The sequence below is a fragment of the Hyperolius riggenbachi genome, chromosome 10 (assembly GCF_040937935.1).
Source record: "Hyperolius riggenbachi isolate aHypRig1 chromosome 10, aHypRig1.pri, whole genome shotgun sequence".
Taxonomy (NCBI): Eukaryota; Metazoa; Chordata; class Amphibia; order Anura; family Hyperoliidae; genus Hyperolius; species Hyperolius riggenbachi.
This window is the reverse complement of record NC_090655.1, coordinates 248,522,537-248,541,223: the sequence shown is the minus strand read 5'-3', so window position 1 is coordinate 248,541,223 and position 18,687 is coordinate 248,522,537. Positions and strand designations below refer to the sequence as shown.

General features: G+C 47.4%; 6 protein-coding genes across 6 annotated transcripts; 2 read left to right on the top strand and 4 right to left on the bottom strand.

Moving 5' to 3' along the window:
* Nucleotides 1-8,853: 8,853 nt before the first annotated feature.
* On the bottom strand, nt 8,854-9,165 carry LOC137537058 (histone H4). The gene has a single exon (XM_068259204.1). It carries the CDS (start codon nt 9,163-9,165, stop codon nt 8,854-8,856), a length of 312 nt encoding a protein of 103 aa, XP_068115305.1.
* Nucleotides 9,166-10,073: 908 nt separating this feature from the next.
* On the bottom strand, nt 10,074-10,484 carry LOC137537056 (histone H3). The gene has a single exon (XM_068259203.1). The coding sequence runs from the start codon at nt 10,482-10,484 to the stop codon at nt 10,074-10,076; it is 411 nt and encodes a 136-aa protein (XP_068115304.1).
* A 2,365-nt stretch (nt 10,485-12,849) lies between these two features.
* Nucleotides 12,850-13,248, bottom strand: LOC137535232 (histone H2B-like). The gene has a single exon (XM_068257048.1). The coding sequence runs from the start codon at nt 13,246-13,248 to the stop codon at nt 12,868-12,870; it is 381 nt and encodes a 126-aa protein (XP_068113149.1). The 3' UTR covers nt 12,850-12,867.
* A 416-nt stretch (nt 13,249-13,664) lies between these two features.
* LOC137535231 (histone H2A type 2-B-like) lies at nt 13,665-14,057 on the top strand. Its single transcript, XM_068257047.1, has one exon. It carries the CDS (start codon nt 13,665-13,667, stop codon nt 14,055-14,057), a length of 393 nt encoding a protein of 130 aa, XP_068113148.1.
* A 1,581-nt stretch (nt 14,058-15,638) lies between these two features.
* LOC137537055 (histone H2A type 2-B) lies at nt 15,639-16,031 on the bottom strand. The gene has a single exon (XM_068259202.1). The coding sequence runs from the start codon at nt 16,029-16,031 to the stop codon at nt 15,639-15,641; it is 393 nt and encodes a 130-aa protein (XP_068115303.1).
* Nucleotides 16,032-16,438: 407 nt separating this feature from the next.
* LOC137535240 (histone H2B-like) lies at nt 16,439-16,854 on the top strand. The gene has a single exon (XM_068257055.1). It carries the CDS (start codon nt 16,449-16,451, stop codon nt 16,827-16,829), a length of 381 nt encoding a protein of 126 aa, XP_068113156.1. The 5' UTR covers nt 16,439-16,448; the 3' UTR covers nt 16,830-16,854.
* The last annotated feature ends 1,833 nt before the right edge of the window (nt 16,855-18,687 follow it).

Here is an 18,687-nt window from a genome sequence, read left to right as displayed (position 1 = left end):
TGTCTGCACAGAAAACCATCATGTGCTCTTCATGCGTTTGCATTTTCAATAATCTGCCTATTCAACTAGAGAGTAAAATTATATCAATAAATCAGTTTGTACAAAAACCACATGCGAAAATGCACATAAAATCGCATTGTAGATCGCACACCAATGCACGGGCCACAGACCTACATTATATGCAATGTTGCATGGGTTTTATGCTCTGCAGCACAACACATAATTCCAATAAGTGTGCTCCCTGCATATAGGAAAATCCTGGGAAGTATTTGTGAAGGCCCCTACTAGGGATGATCAATGAGATGCAATTTTTTCAGAAATTATGCAGATTTTTATGCAAATGTTTGCAGTTTGAAAACGGACCAATTAATTTAAACCCAGGTTAAAATTGATTGGTCCATTTTCAAGCTGCCTATGTTTGCATAAAAAATGCATACATTTGCATCAATTAGGAACAATTTTCATGTCTGATCATTCCTAGCCCCTACACACACCTGACTCAAGTTGGCTGAGGCGGGTGATAACGATTGGCACAACTGATAATCAGGCGTGTGTACAGCGACCGCCAACCCACAAGGAATTCACCTGGCGGATTGACTGACCTCTAGCGACAGCCAATTTCATTGTTCACGTCACTCCCCCGCCCACAGAGTGATGTTACACATGTGACGGTCCATCGTACTTCCCCTCCCCCACATAGCAATACAGCGCGTCCTCAGCTGACACATGTCTGTACAGCTGAGCCCAGTGATGTCCCTAAAGAAGATCGGGTTCTGATCTCCGACGGGCGACATCAGTAGTTTGGTGTGTACGCACCTTGAGATCACCCGTCTTCCCCAATAATTTTGTGGTTGTTTATTTTCAACAAACAATCACTTAAAGGCCAACTGTAGTGAGAAGAATATGGAGGCTGCCATATTTATTTCCTTTTAAACAATACCAGTTGCCTACAGCAGGAGACATTGGCAGCGCTTCCAAACAGAGGCTGCACCCGAATTGACTACCTGCAATAGATGTGCAGAGCTCCACAATTGTGGACTAAAATACACAACATGCATTCAAAACAGGTACAGCAAAGGAGGATGTTAGCTTCAGTATAAATAATATGTGCACAAATTATTCCCTACTAGACTTCCCCACGGCGGTGACGGGTCCTCTCAGGGAAGACCTACCGCTAGTCTAACGATAAAAACACAATTTTTTTCCTAGTGCTGCTAGTCTTAAAATGGTATACACATTTCTCTCAAACAGACATCAAACAAATGACAGCGCTCATAGGCTGCAAATGAATTGTAGACCAACAGAGGCATGCAGAGCCCCACAGGGCTAAATACATGCCTTGAATGCAAATCAGATGCAAATCATGTACTAGTCCTAGTCTATAATTTATACAAGAGAGATGGCGCTCTGGCATTTAAAAACACACAATCACAATATGGTCAAAAGTCCATGTACACAGCTCCTAAAAATATAAAATGTCCATAAGCATCTGAAACTTGGGATTTATCTTCTCCTATATTAGAGACAAGATCTGCTGCATATACAAAAAACACATGTGGAAATGCACATAAAATCGCATTGTAGATCGCACACCAATGCATGTGAGTGGGCCACCACCAACACCCCTTGTGTGCCACTCACCGCTGTAGCAGACCAGTCTATATAACTAGTCTATAATTTGAATGCACATGGATGCAGCTAGCCATAAGTATACTTACATGAGTTTTGTACAGCAGGAGACATTGGCAGTGCTTCCAAACAAAGGCTGCACCCGAATTGACTACCTGCAATAGATGTGCAGAGCTCCACAATTGTGGACTAAAATACACAACATGCATTCAAAACAGGTACAGCAAAGGAGGATGTTGCCTGTATTTTAGTCCACAATTGTGGAGCTCTGCACATCTATTGCAGGTAGTCAATTCAGGTGCAGCCTCTGTGTAGTAGCGCTGCCAATGTCTCCTGCTGTACAAAACTCATTTAAGTATACTTATGGCTAGCTGCATCCATGTGCATCGATTTGCATTCAAATTATAGATTAGGACTAGTACATGATACTAGCGAACAGCATTCTCATTGACTAGCCGAACCGGAGAACAGCAAAAAGTCAACAAAAGGAAAGGGAGGGAAATCCCTATGCTGCCATGGATGCACATGGAAAGGAAAATTACCGTTAGGTGAGTATACAATTTTCCGTTTTCCATATGCCTCCATAGCAGCATACATATGGGATTTAACTAGCAGAAAAAAAGTAAGGGTGGGACAAGACTTGCTGACCAAAAATAATTTAAATTAAGGCTTTAACAGATTCAGAAATAACTTTCTTTCTAAATTAAACTGAAGCGGAGGCTGCTGGATTTACTCTGAAATGGGCAATGAAAGTATGGACAGAGGACCAGTTGGCAGCCTGGTGAATCTTTGCCCGGATAGCGAAGGTGGCACAGGGGACAGCTGAGAAGAGTGCACTGTGATGCCACCCAGAGGGACAAGGTCACAAACCCTGATAATAGGCTAGCCTTAATAAAAGGCTTTCTTGATTCATTTGAGCCATGAAGAGATCTTTTGAGTTTGATGTTAGCTGGCTCTTTCTCAGACCTGATGGAATTATGAAGAGCTGTTCTGATTTCCTGAAGCTCCATTGTTACATTCACATAGGCTCTAAGTGTTCTTGCAACATCTAGAACATGCAGATCAGAGGAATTTGTATCCATAAAAGATGGCACTGTCCGATCCTGATTAAAGGAAAGCCCGGAAGTGAAGTGCTGTAGTAGTCTCAAAACTACTAAGTAGGATGTCAAGAATGAGCCCCTAGATCCTGGAGCTCGGAAACTCTTCTGTCCAAAGAGATAGCGAGGCATAGTTCTTAAGGTTGTTAAGTCTCATCTCCTGCAGTCTTCCACTGGGTCAAAAAGAGGTTTTGCTAGGTAACTGAGAACCTGCGCAGTTCCCACTTTGGAAAAAAGGTTGCAATTAGGATGCTTGTTCTTGGTGGCAGCCTTCATAAATTGAACTATTAGAGGGTGAGAGACCCAGCAGTGATCCGTCAAAGCAGAGATGGCAGAAATCTGCACTTTGAGAGTGCAAGCCAATTGTTTTTATAGGCCAATCTGGAGGAAGCTAAGAATATGTTGTGCTGGTAGACCCATTGGGTCTAAATTATTTACCAGAGCAATTGAGAAAAAATATTTTCCAGTTTGTGGTAGTTTTCCTTGCTTTTAGCAGTGTATTTATCAATGATTCTGAGTTTACCAGGTCTCTAAGCTTCCTCCCACAATCCTTAAGCAATTAAATCAAGGGATTGAGGAGACAGGTGACAAATTGAGTCCTGGGACAGGGGGTTTGGTCTGACTGGAAGAGGAATAGGAGGTTCCAACTTCAGGCTCCAAATTAGAGGGACTCATGGCTGGCATGGCCAAAATGGACCCACCTCCAGGAGTACCACTTGTTCTAGGAGGAGTCTCCTCAGAATTTTGAAGATAAGTGGAGTTGGAGGAAAAAAACAGAGACTATTCAGAAATTTCAGGTGTTGCCAGAGCACCCTGAGCTCTTGAATGTGGGGGCGAATCTCCTCGAGCTGGCATTTAGTTGATGTAGGTTGCCATCAGGTCCACCTACCCAATGGTCACAGATCACTCTGGATATATTTTATTGAGTGGCCACAAGCTATTGCCTCAGTCCCCTTGATTGAGAAAATCTGCCGCAGAGTTCTGAGGCCCTATGAGATAAACTGCCATGATGCTGCAGAGATTGCTCTCTGCACTGGAGATAATATTGCTGACCTCTAACATGAGGAACAGACTCCTTGTGTCCCTCTGCTACCTGATATCAAAGACTGACGTCTCATCCCAGTGATGGCTGAAGGTCTGAAGCACCATATAAGCCACCCTGTGTTTGAGTATATTTGCAGGGATCAATCAGCTTTGTTTTGACTATTTTACCTAAGCTAATACAACCTGTAAACATGTAAAACCATGCTTGCATGTTTACGAGTTATGGGTGAACGATTGGTTAATAGTTGTTGAGCTTGTGTTTAGCCACCACCGCAGACAGTCTCATCGTGGGAGTGAGAAGGATGGTCTGAGAGTAACTCTGGTGGTTTCATTGATGGAGAAACCCTAGTTGGAATGAGCAGATGTGCCAGTGAACCCATTTGACCATCTGGATTGTAGATGACGAAGTGCCCAGGAGGTGTATACAACACCTTGATTAATGAATATAGTATGATAATCAGCACTCGCAAACTTTTGGCAGCAATTTTCTCATCTGTTTACTGCATTGCATATAGATTGGAATCTTGCTCACGGAAAGATTAGGTCCTCAGAAGGAGTGAGGTGGCTTTCCTCCTTGTTTGTTAACCAGGCCAAAGACAGACTTTGAAGAAGAATCTGTTGCTAACACAGTAGAGCCTTGGGATCTGAGGCTAGCAACAACAGATTGTCTAAATAGTGATAAAGTCCTAACTTTGCTTTCTCAACTGAGCCACCAGACACACTAGTACCAAAAAAGGTTGTCATGGCTGTGATAATGTCGAGAAGGAGGATGGTTACTGGAGAAGAATGTTACCAACTGCATGGTGGAAAGAAGTTTGAAATAATGAATGTATCTGCCAAGTCATTTGTTGTAACTCCATCTTGAATGTTTTCAGAAAGATGAAGATTTAGGAATTTCAGATCCAGTACTGAACGCAGATCACCTGACTTCTTTACAATGAAGAGAGGAGAGTAGACTTCCTGAATGCGCTCCTCTTCTGGAACCAACATAACAGCCGTTTTCTGCAATGAGTCATGAATGTAAAAGAGCAGGTCTCTGTGAAGACAAAGTGACTAAGTGGTGGAGTGAACTTGCACATCCAAGAAAAACCGAACCACTCTATCTGTGGCCCACTCGTCCTTTATTTTATTTTTTATTTTTTTTTGTCCAGATAATATGGAACTGCTGAAGTCTTGCAGCTACTATCTGGACTTTAGAATTGTCAATAGGACTCTGCGCTGACTGCTTTGTGAGCTTATGGAGATTAGCATGTGAAGTTTGCCAATTCCTATGGTCTGGTCTTTCCTTCCTCAATGTCTTCTCTCCTTTGGTATAATACCAGCCTTGGTGACTGTTGGTTGCCAGATCCAACTTGTTACTAAAAAGATTTCTTCCATCAAACAGAATTTTAAACACATTTTGTTGGAAGCTGGGAAGCTGGGATCAGCAGACTAGATTTTTTTTTTTGATTTTTTTTTTTTAACAGACCAATTCACTGTCATGGCAAAAAGCCTGGCATATTAAGTGGACTGGACAAAATCTATAGCCGCTTCCCTAATAAACTTAGAGACAATATGAACGTTCTCTAAGCTGCCAGGATAGAATCAGAATCCTTGTCCACTTCCGTGGCAACTGAAGATAGAGCCAGGGCTGGTTTACATGCCCCTCCAGTCGTCGTATACACCATTGTTAAATCTATATCACGTTTATGGCCTAGGACATCTTAAAAAGTAATCAAGACTTTTAACCTTACATGGCATGCAAGACACCTGACTGACATGTCCACCATGGAAGCGAACGCTAGGACTGGAGAATTTTCTTGAAGAAAGTATGATGTTTGGAAAGTCTGCTTTTTCAGATAGGACTTTCTCCTTACCTTTTCCCATTCATCTTTATTTGATCTCATTCAAGACAGGAAAGGAGAATGATAATTATTTCAGACGTTGCTTATCCTGGAGAAGGGTTTCCTCTTCCCAGTGAATGGCTTCACAGATGGTTTGGATAAAGGAGAAATAGAAACCAGATATCTGTATGCTCACTCTCATTGGATTCATGCTAAACCATAGATAATTGAGGATATTCAGTATCTTCATTGATTTGCTGGGAGGATGCTTGGGGACCAAAGAGCCTTCATAGTAGTCCACTGATTCCTGGACAGCCTGCTTTATCATCTTGGATGTGTGCATCTGGTGGAACTCTGGCTCTTTTCCCATGTGGTGGAAACAGATCTACTTTACTGATTTCCCTGGCATGGTTCTGTCGCCACAAACCCAGCAATCTGGGGGGCTATGGTGCCTTTAACTGGGACCTGATCCTCCAGTTCCCAGGCAGGTTATTTACCTGCTCCTTGAGCAGTATCCTGAGTGATGATATAAAGATCTAAAGCAGGATCTTAAATGATGACAAAGAACTAATGTCCTAGAACTGTGGTGGGAACTTGCCCTCCATTGTTCTCTTCTTCCTGGGCTTGTATATAAAAAAGTACAGCCCATTTATGGAAGGTGTGCTCTCTTTATTTGTAGAAAAGCGGGGTCACTTACCTGTATGACTCTTACCTATTGACCTTAGAATTATCTGTTTCTGGCACAGTGTGATCCAGAATGCAGTCCAACGGACCGCAAGAGATGAAATAAGTAAGATAAGAGGTACATGAAACGTTGCAGAAAATAAGAAATCAGATAATACTTTCATGCAAGGAATGCTATGTCATTTATATTGCACATAGTACACAATACTGTTCATATAACTGTTTATAATGAGCATGGCAGATGATAAAATATAGTACATAGTGCTACCAAGATACTTGGAATAACTTACCTCCTCCTGCAGCTTGAGAAGCATTACATCAGAGGGACAGCAAATAATAGTGCCTTTACCTTTAACCTCCTGAGCGGTATGGACGAGCTCAGCTCGTCCATCACCGCCGGAGGCTGCCGCTCAGGCCCTGCTGGGCCGATTTTTATCAAATAAAGTGCAGCACACGCAGCCGGCACTTTGCCAGCCGCGTGTGCTGCCCGATCGCCGCCGCTCTGCGGCGATTCGCCGCGAGCAGCGGCGAAAGAGGGCCCCCCTAGCCGCCTGAGCCCTGCGCAGCCGGAACAAAAAGTTCCGGCCAGCGCTAAGGGCTGGATCGGAGGCGGCTGACGTCAGGACGTCGGCTGACGTCCATGACGTCACTCCGCTCGTCGCCATGGCGACGATCTAAGCAAAACAAGGAAGGCCGCTCATTGCGGCCTTCCTTGTTTATTATGGGCGCCGGAGGCGATCGGAAGAACGCCTCCGGAGCGCCCTCTAGTGGGCTTTCATGCAGCCAACTTTCAGTTGGCTGCATGAAATAGTTTTTTTTTAATTAAAAAAAAACCCTCCCGCAGCCTCCCTGGCGATCTCAATAGAACGCCGAGGAGGTTAAGCCAGACATAGAGGGAGGTAGTGTTGCAGGCAGCCAGCACAGTCCTGTGTGTATCCAGCCTTGTGAGAGGAGGGGAGGAGAGCTCAGCTGTGAGGAGATCTCTGCTGTGTCCAGAGCAGGGATTGGAGAGCAGTTACTGCAAACACTTCCTGGTCTGATGGCTGTGCGTTCCAAGCTGAAATGCACTCGAAGCCATGTGCTTCAGAGCCTTTCACTGTGAGACAGGTGAGTGGAATCACACTGAACACTCAGCAGCACTGAATACCCAGCAGGAGAGGCTGAACTATGCACCACTAACCTGTGCAACAGCAGACAGGAAGAAAAAAAGGTGAGAAGGATCACACTGTGCTCTGCAATCGTATTTAAGTCATGCAGAGCAGCCATAAAGGGGGGAAAAGATCATTTAGATCAAGCTCCCACCATCACCCCAGATATAAGGTCCCTGAATAATTTGACATTTAGTCATGACAACAGGGCTGCGACCAGGAGAGGCTGAACCTGGCCGGAACGCCGCAGGAATATCGGCGAGGTAAGAGTAAAATAAAAATAAATAGCGATGAAACACTAAGGAACCTGTTCGGAGGTGAGGACAAAAATGAGAATGCTGCTCGCTAGGGGTCACTTTCTTTTATAGCTAAGGTCCTGTTAATTGGTAGGGGTGGGGCTTAACCCATATGTATGCTGCCATGGAGGCATATGGAAAAGAAGTTTGATAATCTTTCCTAAGCGTCACAGGGGTCCTCAGTGCTCAAGTTGCCAACACACTCGTCCTGAGCGATATCTGGAGAAATTGCAGTGTGTGTAGTGCCTACCGGTTACTGTGCGTGTAAATGAGGAAAGGGAAACGAGGAATGCCTGCTCTGGGTCGCACAGAGTGGATGGACTCTTCAGCCGCAATGATCACCGGATGGTAATGTTCCCCATGGTATAGTTATTAGCAGCAAGTCCTGTGATAAAGTTGGATAATGCTTATTATATAATCTGAAATGAGCCACTATTATAGTCTGGCGCGTTTAACATGAACGAATGGAAAACAAAAAAAAAAAATCTGATTAGCCGAAGTTTTCAAATATCCCGCTTGTATGTGAACGGTCTTTCCCGCCATTTTATCGACCAACAACGACACACTGCTAGATCAGTCACGCACGGTCGATATGCACTCCTTGTCCTACAATAAAGATTACCGCCGAGATTCATTTGCCGCTCTCATGTGGTCTTTCTGCTGCGTCTCCCTCCTACCCAACCACAGGGTTTCCAGCATCGATCTGTCTCCGGTCCCATCCCGGATGACAGAGCCGGCTATAGCTTCCAGAGAGGAGCTCAGCGCTGCTTCCTAATACAACTTTCTCCAATCAGCAGCCGTCATCCTCCCCCCCTGCAATTATCCTGTAGTCACCATTCCCCATCCCAACCATACAATGCAAGCCGCTGTTAGTGATCGGTAAGATGAGCGGGGATGATGAATAAGCAGCAGCCGTTACCAGGCTGCTCAGTATAATTCTGAGTCTATCTACTCGGGTCTCCGCATCCTTCAGCCGAATCCCGATAGAAGCAACAACACCCGCTATCGTAGTGCGCTGCATATAGCAATGCCAACTACTTCATAAACTAGTTGTCGTGACAGCACTTTTATGGAGTAAGTGGGTGGCCCTGAAAAGGACCTTTTATGCAGCATGGTAAGGAGATGGAGTGGCTTAGCCCCCGAAGCCGTAGAGGGTGCGCCCCTGGCGCTTGAGGGCGTACACCACATCCATGGCGGTGACCGTCTTCCTCTTGGCGTGCTCGGTGTAAGTGACGGCGTCCCGGATGACGTTCTCCAGGAAAACCTTCAGCACTCCGCGGGTCTCCTCATAGATGAGGCCGGAGATGCGCTTGACACCCCCTCTGCGGGCCAGGCGGCGGATGGCGGGCTTAGTGATGCCCTGGATGTTATCCCGGAGCACCTTCCTGTGCCGCTTGGCGCCTCCTTTCCCGAGTCCCTTCCCGCCCTTTCCTCGGCCAGACATAGCTCTGCTGTACACTCTCTACCGTGCAGATAAAGTGAGTAGTGCTGCTGCCTCCCCTCCTCTTATACAGCCGGGGCGGACCTGAGGGGAGACTGCACAGAAGGGACGGAGCCGGTTTTCTCATACGTGTTTGTGTGGGGTCCTCCTGCCCTCGCTTTTACCGCGCAGCCCATTAGTGAAAGTAAATCAGCGATTACTGTACAAGCAGAAGTTTGTCTTTCACACGATACCTCCAAATAGATTGCAGTTTTGTTTTTTTTCTATCCATAATGTGGACATTCGGATAAATCCCAGTAAACTAATGATTACGTGTCTCTCTGTTCTGGTATTCACTTTTTTTTTTACTTTGAACCCACCGATTTCTCACAGGTCACAGACAGCTCTTTTGTACTAAATCGGGCACGGATTGTTAGATGTTTCTGTGTACAGAGTATAGTGCTTTTGATTGATTAAATAACCATCAAATCAGTCATTTCATAATTGCACCCCACATTGCCCAGGTCATTAGAGTTAATGAGGATTCGCGTATTAAAAAAAAAAATTACAATTGCGTCATGGAAGTAATGTAGATGACAGAATATTTAACGCCTGGTCCCCTCCTCTGCCAAAAACATGCGCAGTTTACAAGCTACTGTGTGGGCTTGGGGGGGGGGGGATCCTGCCTTGCCCGAAGAGTAGCTACAATGTTACATACTGGACGGAGCTGCCACTCGAACCTCGGCCAAAGCCCATCCAGCGGTTAGGCTGCTTATGCGGTCATGAATATTACGTGACAATACACGGAAGCAGACCTGCGGCCGACTACCTATATACACACACTGCTACCTGCGACATTACAGCTCTGTATGGAGAATGTGGGGTGGCTCTGAAAAGAGCCTTTGTGGTGTGGGTGACAATGTATGACGTGCTTATGCCCTCTCGCCGCGGATCCTGCGGGCCAGCTGGATGTCTTTGGGCATGATGGTGACCCTCTTGGCGTGGATGGCGCACAGGTTGGTGTCCTCGAAGAGCCCCACCAGATAAGCCTCGCTGGCCTCCTGCAGAGCCATGACGGCCGAGCTCTGGAAGCGCAGGTCGGTCTTGAAGTCCTGGGCGATCTCCCGCACCAGGCGCTGGAAGGGCAGCTTGCGGATCAGCAGCTCGGTGGATTTCTGGTAGCGGCGGATCTCTCGGAGAGCCACTGTACCGGGCCGGTAGCGGTGAGGCTTCTTCACTCCTCCGGTGGCCGGGGCGCTCTTCCGGGCGGCTTTGGTGGCCAGCTGCTTGCGGGGAGCTTTCCCTCCGGTGGACTTGCGGGCGGTCTGCTTAGTTCTGGCCATCGCTCAGGCAGTAATCTCTATTCAGTCGCGGAAATAGAATGAGGAGAGCGGCCGGGAAGCGTCATTTTATACAGTCCGCACCTCTCTGTCATTGGCTGCAAAACACCACGTGTTACATGCCGACACGTGACACCGCAGAGAGCCAATTGTCATTGATATAGCATATCCATATTATCCCTATTCCCAGACTCACAGCACGCCCTCTGCCATGCTAATAGCCATTTATAAGCGCCGTGGCTTCTGATTGGCCGGGGTGATCGGGAGCTTTTATTTGATTGGCTACTGGAGAATATTACTTATTCAAATATCCCGCCACAATTTTGCTTTGTTACATTAGCCCGCCATCTAGAGATGGGAAGTTCGGATCTTTTCAATGATCCGGATGATTCGAATCGGATCATTGAAGAGATCCGGATCTTTGATCCGAATCTCGGATCATTTTACTACCGGAAGCATTCGGGGGTGAAATGAACAGCAGGACAGGTCTGTGGACAGGAGAAGGAGAGGGGGGTGGACACACAGAGAAGGGGAGAAGATGGACAGAGGGCAGGGACGGGCAGAGAGCAGAAATGTTTGCACGTAATACCCACATGCTGAAGTCATATGCTTTACATATATTTCACCTATATGCTCATCTGTACACTTTGAAAGAAAAGGTCGCACAGTGAAAGAAAGCATTCCCAGAAGATAAGTGCAGCTGTTTAGTGCGGAGTGCAGGAGGATTATTTTGCCTTTCAATCACACTGTCTGCAAAGTTACTGAGCTGTGCTGAGCCAAAAGTTTCCAATGTGATCACTGTGCAGCACTACGGAACAGCCAGCCTATAATGGGCAGCACATTATAGCCAGTATGTGTGCTCTACACATATCTGGCAGTGGCACCCATGTCCCCTCTCTCTCATCTACCTGTCTCCCTGCAAGGCTGTCTCCCATCCAACAGAGCGATCCCTGCTTCCAGGACCCCGCTGCCCGATGAGAGGGGGCGTGTCGCTCCTGGCCCCGCCCCTTTTGCGATCCGAATCGTTCATTTTGATGATTCGGATGATCGACTCATAAAATAGATTCGGATCAAAGATCCGAATCGTTCATGATCCGGACAACACTACCGCCATCTACAACGCTGCTTGTTGTTCTTATTTATTGACTTTTCCAGTATATTTTTTTTTTTAAATATTCTATATTTATATCTGAAAGCGTCAAGTAAGAGTGGAAAGGAAGGAACAGAGGTAGATGAGTCACGTTTCTCTGAGGAAGATCCGCATTCTGTATTGTGACGGCGGATCGGCCAAGGCTGGTGGCTACTTGTCATGAAGACAGAAAGCGGAGATCTCCCCCTCCTGTGCGGGACATCAGCCGGACCAGTAATAAGCGTCTCCTCGCTCCCACACACAGGCCGACCTAACCGAGCGGAGCGTTCTCGAACTCTCAGAATCGGGATTAGTTTTACTGGAGTAACCGGATTTTCCAACAGATCGGATATATTTAGGTGGTTTGCCGCTCCTCTATCAAAATCACCGAAACGCCTCTCAATTTTATGTTCTTGTAATTAATATCAAAATATACATAGAATTTTGAATGGAGAAAAACGAGCAGAAAGCGACCGTCTCTTATAAATGTTGCTGGCTGAGCGGCTGCGCTTTAGTAATACAGTTACAACTTTAATACTTGCATAAAAAAAATATGCAATACGTATATTCGTCACCCTATCTGTTCGGATGGGCCGCTTCTTATAACAACCCCACCAGCTGCACAGACACGTCAGGATGGATTCTATAAAGAAATGCACGTTTTGTAGATGCTTGCTGACCCGAGTGGCCGCAGCGCACCAGTAATCTCTGCTACCGGTTTCTCTAAAGTGCGGCAGAAACTGATCACAGCAACCGGGATAATCTATATCTGGAGACGTACAGGAGAACTGCGTGTCTATTGTATTCTCAGGACTCTGACATCTCACAAAGGTGCCCAAGATTCTGATAAGTGTTCTGGAACTGTTACTAATACTGCAGGGAATCCATTCACCATCACGTTAGATCCCCTGATCGGATTCAGACATATAGCTTTATATGTCAGAACCACGCAGCTAGAGGAGATCGATAACCTCGGTACGATGATAATCACACTCCCTAACCTGTACTGTCCCTATACAGCGCATAAGTGATCGGACAGTAAAGCTCCGTGATGAATTGAATGGGTGGCTTAGCACGGTAACCTCACAGTGGGAATCCCCCCTCCTTGCTCAGCTTGAGAGCAGTAATACTGGGGACATGACACGAATAGATCACTAACAAGCAAATCACACAATATCAATACATAGCCCTGTAGTGAATGAGTGGGTGGCTCTGAAAAGAGCCTTTGGGTTTCCTGTGTAGTCGGGTGAGAGGAGATTACTTGGCGCTGGTGTACTTGGTGACGGCCTTGGTGCCCTCGGACACGGCGTGCTTGGCCAGCTCTCCCGGCAGCAGCAGGCGGACGGCGGTCTGGATCTCCCGGGAGGTGATGGTGGAGCGCTTGTTATAATGAGCCAGGCGGGAAGCTTCCCCGGCGATGCGCTCGAAGATGTCATTGACGAAGGAGTTCATGATGCTCATGGCCTTGGAGGAGATGCCGGTGTCGGGGTGCACCTGCTTCAGCACCTTGTACACGTAGATGGCGTAGCTCTCCTTCCTGGTCTTCCTGCGCTTCTTGCCGTCCTTCTTCTGCACCTTACTCACCGCTTTCTTAGAGCCCTTCTTGGGCGCCGGGGCGGACTTGGCTGGTTCACCCATAGCTGTCGATTCTTAACAACTCTGCAGAGTGAGGAGACACAATGAGGAGCAGCGCTGCCTCCCCTCCTTATATAGGCCGCCTATGCTAATCAGGCTGCAGGAGAGCCGGCTCACACTATTGGATAGCATTACTAGCACCGCCTGATGACCGCCCCTTATAGTTGATTGGCTGGATGAGAAACTTGCATAATTGAAGAGCGTAGCAAACAAACCCAGATGCAATTGGTTACTAAAGTACAGAGCCCCGCCCCGGCATTTGCTGATTAGTGGATAGCCAGACTCTCATGCTATTGGCTGCGGTGAATAGCAGCCAATCAGGTGGCAGCGCGGGGCGGGCAGCAGAGTATATAGGGCATGAGGAGGGACGGGTTTGGCTATTCTTGTGTTGGAGAATTTTTTGTATCTCTGAAGTCATCATGTCCGGAAGAGGCAAACAAGGCGGCAAGGCTCGTGCCAAGGCCAAGACTCGCTCATCCCGGGCCGGCCTGCAGTTCCCAGTCGGCCGTGTTCACCGTCTGCTGAGGAAGGGCAACTATGCGCAGCGGGTGGGGGCCGGAGCTCCGGTCTATCTGGCCGCAGTGCTGGAGTATCTGACCGCTGAGATCCTGGAGCTGGCTGGCAACGCCGCCCGGGACAACAAGAAGACCCGCATCATCCCCCGCCACCTGCAGCTGGCCGTGCGCAACGACGAGGAGCTCAACAAGCTGCTGGGTGGGGTGACCATCGCCCAGGGGGGCGTCCTGCCCAACATCCAGGCCGTGCTGCTGCCCAAGAAGACCGAGAGCCACAAGGCCGCCAAGAGCAAGTAATTCCCTGCAGCTAAAGAGATCACACAGAACACCACAAAGGCTCTTTTCAGAGCCACCCACACTGTCTGCTAAAGAGCCTGATGTGCGTTTACTCTGCATGCAGAGACGTTTCACTGTATTGGGCTCTATTCTCAAAGAGCCAAAAGTACCGCAAAATTTTACCGGTAAATTCCCGCCAGCGGTAAACTCCGCATTTTTTTAGCATTCACTAACATTTTCCGCATGTTTGCCGCATGCGGGAAAAAAGATGCGGAAACAGGCATTATTCATGCGGGAATCATGCGGTAAAAAGGTCGCATGAAAAAGTGTTTAAAAAAAAAAAGTTAAAGTCCACCAAGCACAGCCCTTAAGCCTCCACACTTCATTAAAGTCAATGGGATGCGGAATATATCACCTACTTCTTGTAGGTGATAAAAATTCGGTAATTAACGAAGAAAAGATGCGCCTGAACATCTTTGAGAATTGATCTTTTATTGCGGAAAATACCGACTTTTGCGGAAATTTTACCGCATGAATCCCGCACTTTTATCACACTTTTTCCGCATGCGGAAAAAACATGCGGAACATTTTGAGAATCCCAACTTGCCGGTATTTTGGGTGCAAACTTCCCGCATGTACTTTACCGCATGCGGAAACTCATTGAGAATAGAGCCCAAATTGTCTTAATAACTGATTAATGAAATACAGCTGCTGATGTAATATTAAGCCGGATCCAGTACTGCTTTTTTTTTTTTTTTTTTTTTTAAATCACACGTTAGCTGAATGAGATGAGGAATTCCCACCTCTGTAAACCTTTGTAGTAACAAAGAAAAACGGGCAGTAACTAAAAAAAACGGGATTCGGCTTAAATATTACATCACAAGTGCATTATAGTAAACTCAACATCCTACCGGATCCTTAGCAGCTGTGGGGTGAAGGGAGCGGTGATGAGCCTAATGATCGTTTCTTTCTCCTGGGCATGAGGAAAACCCGGCCCAACATTACAAAATTTGGAGGGAACTAATACAAAGGCATCGGAGTGTTGTTCTCTTATTCACCTCATGGTGGCAGTGGTTTTAACAGTGGGTGGCTCTGCTTAATTGCCCAAGTATTCATTGTAAAAGATGATTCCTGTAAGAACTAGCCTGTTAAGATCCAACCGGCAGAGAAACGTTTACACCCCAAGTATATAGGAGCTGATGCTCTATTAGCGGCTGAGAGCGCTTATGCATTGTGCACGCTTTTGCTATACACGCGCTTTCTGCAGGCTGCTCCCCTTATACGCGTGTGGATTGGGAGGACTGTACAGCTGTACGATCCGTAACATCAAGTCAGGACGGAGAATACCTCTGATCCGCTTAAAACGTATGCGGCTGAATCGAATACGGATTTAGTATATGAAATGTAACCATTGTGCTTTACACAACATTATTATTCGCCAATATAGTGCGTACGGATTAATCGGTTATTGAAATAATACAGTGAAACGTCTCTGCATACAGAGTAAACCGTAAACGCACATCAGGCTCTTTAGCAGACAGTGTGGGTGGCTCTGAAAAGAGCCTTTGTGGTGTTCTGTGCGATCCCTTTAGCTGCAGGGAGTTACTTGCTCTTGGCGGCCTTGTGGCTCTCGGTCTTCTTGGGCAGCAGCACGGCCTGGATGTTGGGCAGGACGCCCCCCTGGGCGATGGTCACCCCACCCAGCAGCTTGTTGAGCTCCTCGTCGTTGCGCACGGCCAGCTGCAGGTGGCGGGGGATGATGCGGGTCTTCTTGTTGTCCCGGGCGGCGTTGCCAGCCAGCTCCAGGATCTCAGCGGTCAGATACTCCAGCACTGCGGCCAGATAGACCGGAGCTCCGGCCCCCACCCGCTCCGCATAGTTGCCCTTCCTCAGCAGACGGTGAACACGGCCGACTGGGAACTGCAGGCCGGCCCGGGAGGAGCGAGTCTTGGCCTTGGCACGAGCCTTGCCGCCTTGTTTGCCTCTTCCGGACATGATGGCTTCTCAGGGATACAGATAACTCTCCAACACGAGAATAACCAAACCCAACCCTCCTCCTGCCCTATATACTCTGCTGCCCGCCCCGCGCTGCCACCTGATTGGCTGCTATTCAACTCAACCAATAGCAGGAGAGTCTGGCTATCCACTAATCAGCAATTGCCGGGGCGGGGCTCTGTACTTTAGCAGCCAATTGCATCTGAGTTTGTTTGCTGCGCTCTTCAACTATGTAAGTTCTCATATAGCCAATGAGCTATAAGGGGCGGTCATCAGGCGGCGCTAGTGACGCTATCCAATAGTGTGAGCCTGCTCTCCTGCAGCCTGATTAGCATAGGCCGCCTATATAAGGAGGGGAGGCGGCGCTGCTCCTCATTGTGTCTCCGAACTCTGCAGAGTTACTAAGAATCCGCAGATATGGGTGAACCAGCCAAGTCCGCCCCGGCACCCAAGAAGGGCTCTAAGAAAGCGGTGAGTAAGGTGCAGAAGAAGGACGGCAAGAAGCGCAGGAAGACCAGGAAGGAGAGCTACGCCATCTACGTGTACAAGGTGCTGAAGCAGGTGCACCCCGACACCGGCATCTCCTCCAAGGCCATGAGCATCATGAACTCCTTCGTCAATGACATCTTCGAGCGCATCGCCGGGGAAGCTTCCCGCCTGGCTCATTACAACAAGCGCTCCACTATCACTTCCAGGGAGATCCAGACCGCCGTCCGCCTGTTGCTGCCGGGAGAGCTGGCCAAGCATGCCGTGTCCGAGGGCACCAAGGCCGTCACCAAGTACACCAGCGCCAAGTAATCTCCTCTCACCCGACTACACAGGAAACCCAAAGGCTCTTTTCAGAGCCACCCACTCATTCACTGCAGGGCTATGTACTGCTGTTATATGCTCTCTTGTTCCAAGTATTATTGCTCTTTTCCTCATTATGCAGGGACCGAGTGGGATTCCTAAACCGCGGTTACCGCTCTCCTTCAGACCCGTTTCCTTTTGTAACTATTTACAGCCCCCTCCCGTATCATTGCCGACGCTGAATCGGAAGAGGGACTTCTTGATTATGACAATTTGGGTATAGCTGAATGCTCCAGCGCCTAACTATATCGGCACCTTTTTCTTAGAGACGTTTTGTATACTTGAGTCATTTTGCGAATCAAAACAATTCAGTTCATTGCTAGCATTACATATGGCAAACTAAAGAAAGATTACTGGCTGCAATAAAAATAAAATATGCCTGTACGTATGGTGAGTGTTTAAGAGTTGGAAATAATTTGTAATAGCCAGTCACTAGCCACACAGCCAACAACATTCTGAAATCGCAGTTTTCAGCACACTTGCTATTCAAATACTAGCTTGTAGATATAGTAATATCAGATAGGAGGGAATCTGTAAATGTGACACCTGCTGGATGCCAAACCATCCAGATATCCGATCTGCTGGGAAATCCGGTCACTCCAGCAAAACTAATCCCGATCCCCAAACTTCCCCTGAGTTCTAGAGCGTTCCTCGGCTAGATCGGTCTGTGTGGAGCGAGGAGACTCGCTTCCTATTACCCGGTTGATTCCGCGCTCAGTGGGAGGGAGATCTCGGCTCTCCTAAACTGTTTCCCCGACCACAGGAATCACCAGCCCGGCCGATCTGCAACCCGACATTACAAAGCTACAAATGCGTGTAATATAAAGATCTGCAGAGAACCGCGGCTCGTCTTTGTCTATTCATTTCAACGTTTCCTGGCGATTTTTTTCTTTCTTTTTAAAGAAATATATATATATATATATATATATATATATATATATATATATATATATATACACATATATACACAGTGGCGTAGCTAAGGAGCTGTGGGCCCCGATGCAAGTTTTACATGGGCCCCCCCAAGCACTCTATACATAATTGATACGGCGCACCACAACCTGCCAATGGCAACTAGTGTCAGAGGTGCAAGAAGGGGATGGGGAACAGTTTGTTAATGATTACCACTATTCAAAGTATCTATAGAAGTGATTATTATGAGCACAGGACCAATAGAGAGCAAATACTGTCGTTGAGGGAGGGCCCTTTGGGGCCCCTCTGGCCCAAGGGCCCCGATGCGGTCGCTACCTCTGCACCCCCTATTGCTACGCCCCTGTATATATATATATATATATATATATATATATATATATATATATACACACACACAGCATGAAGAAGATTAAATGAAAAAAAAAAAGATCCAAAACTGGCAACATTATTGGCGGGCTGCTCTAACGGAAATATTGTAGCGGGAGATTTGAAAAGTAACAAGTGATCTCCAGCGGACAATCAGATCAAGGCACCGATCACCCCGGCCAATCATAAGCCAGAACGCTGCATAAATAGGAGTCATAGCATGCCATCTGCGTGGTGGGAGTTGTAGATTATACTGTGCAGTGGGCTTTTCCCAGCGGTCAGGCAGCCGCTGCTCTGGGCGGGGTTATTAGAAGGAGCCGCCCGGTGATTGGATCCCGCGCAGCACGAGGCAGACACACAATATTACAGGGGATATGGAGATGGGGTTCAAAGACAATTGGCTCTCCGTACTGTCATGCGTCTCCATGTAGAGGGCGTGGTGTGAGGCAGCCAATGACAGAGAGGCTCGGGCTGTATAAGAAGGCGCTTCCCGGCCGCTCTCCTCATT

Excerpts from the sequence above, each read along its gene's own strand:
- LOC137535231 (XM_068257047.1), top strand. The coding sequence starts at position 13,665 with ATGTCCGGAAGAGGCAAACAAGGCGGCAAGGCTCGTGCCAAGGCCAAG.
- LOC137537058 (XM_068259204.1), bottom strand. The coding sequence starts at position 9,165 with ATGTCTGGCCGAGGAAAGGGCGGGAAGGGACTCGGGAAAGGAGGCGCC.
- LOC137537055 (XM_068259202.1), bottom strand. The coding sequence starts at position 16,031 with ATGTCCGGAAGAGGCAAACAAGGCGGCAAGGCTCGTGCCAAGGCCAAG.
- LOC137535240 (XM_068257055.1), top strand. The coding sequence starts at position 16,449 with ATGGGTGAACCAGCCAAGTCCGCCCCGGCACCCAAGAAGGGCTCTAAG.
- LOC137537056 (XM_068259203.1), bottom strand. The coding sequence starts at position 10,484 with ATGGCCAGAACTAAGCAGACCGCCCGCAAGTCCACCGGAGGGAAAGCT.
- LOC137535232 (XM_068257048.1), bottom strand. The coding sequence starts at position 13,248 with ATGGGTGAACCAGCCAAGTCCGCCCCGGCGCCCAAGAAGGGCTCTAAG.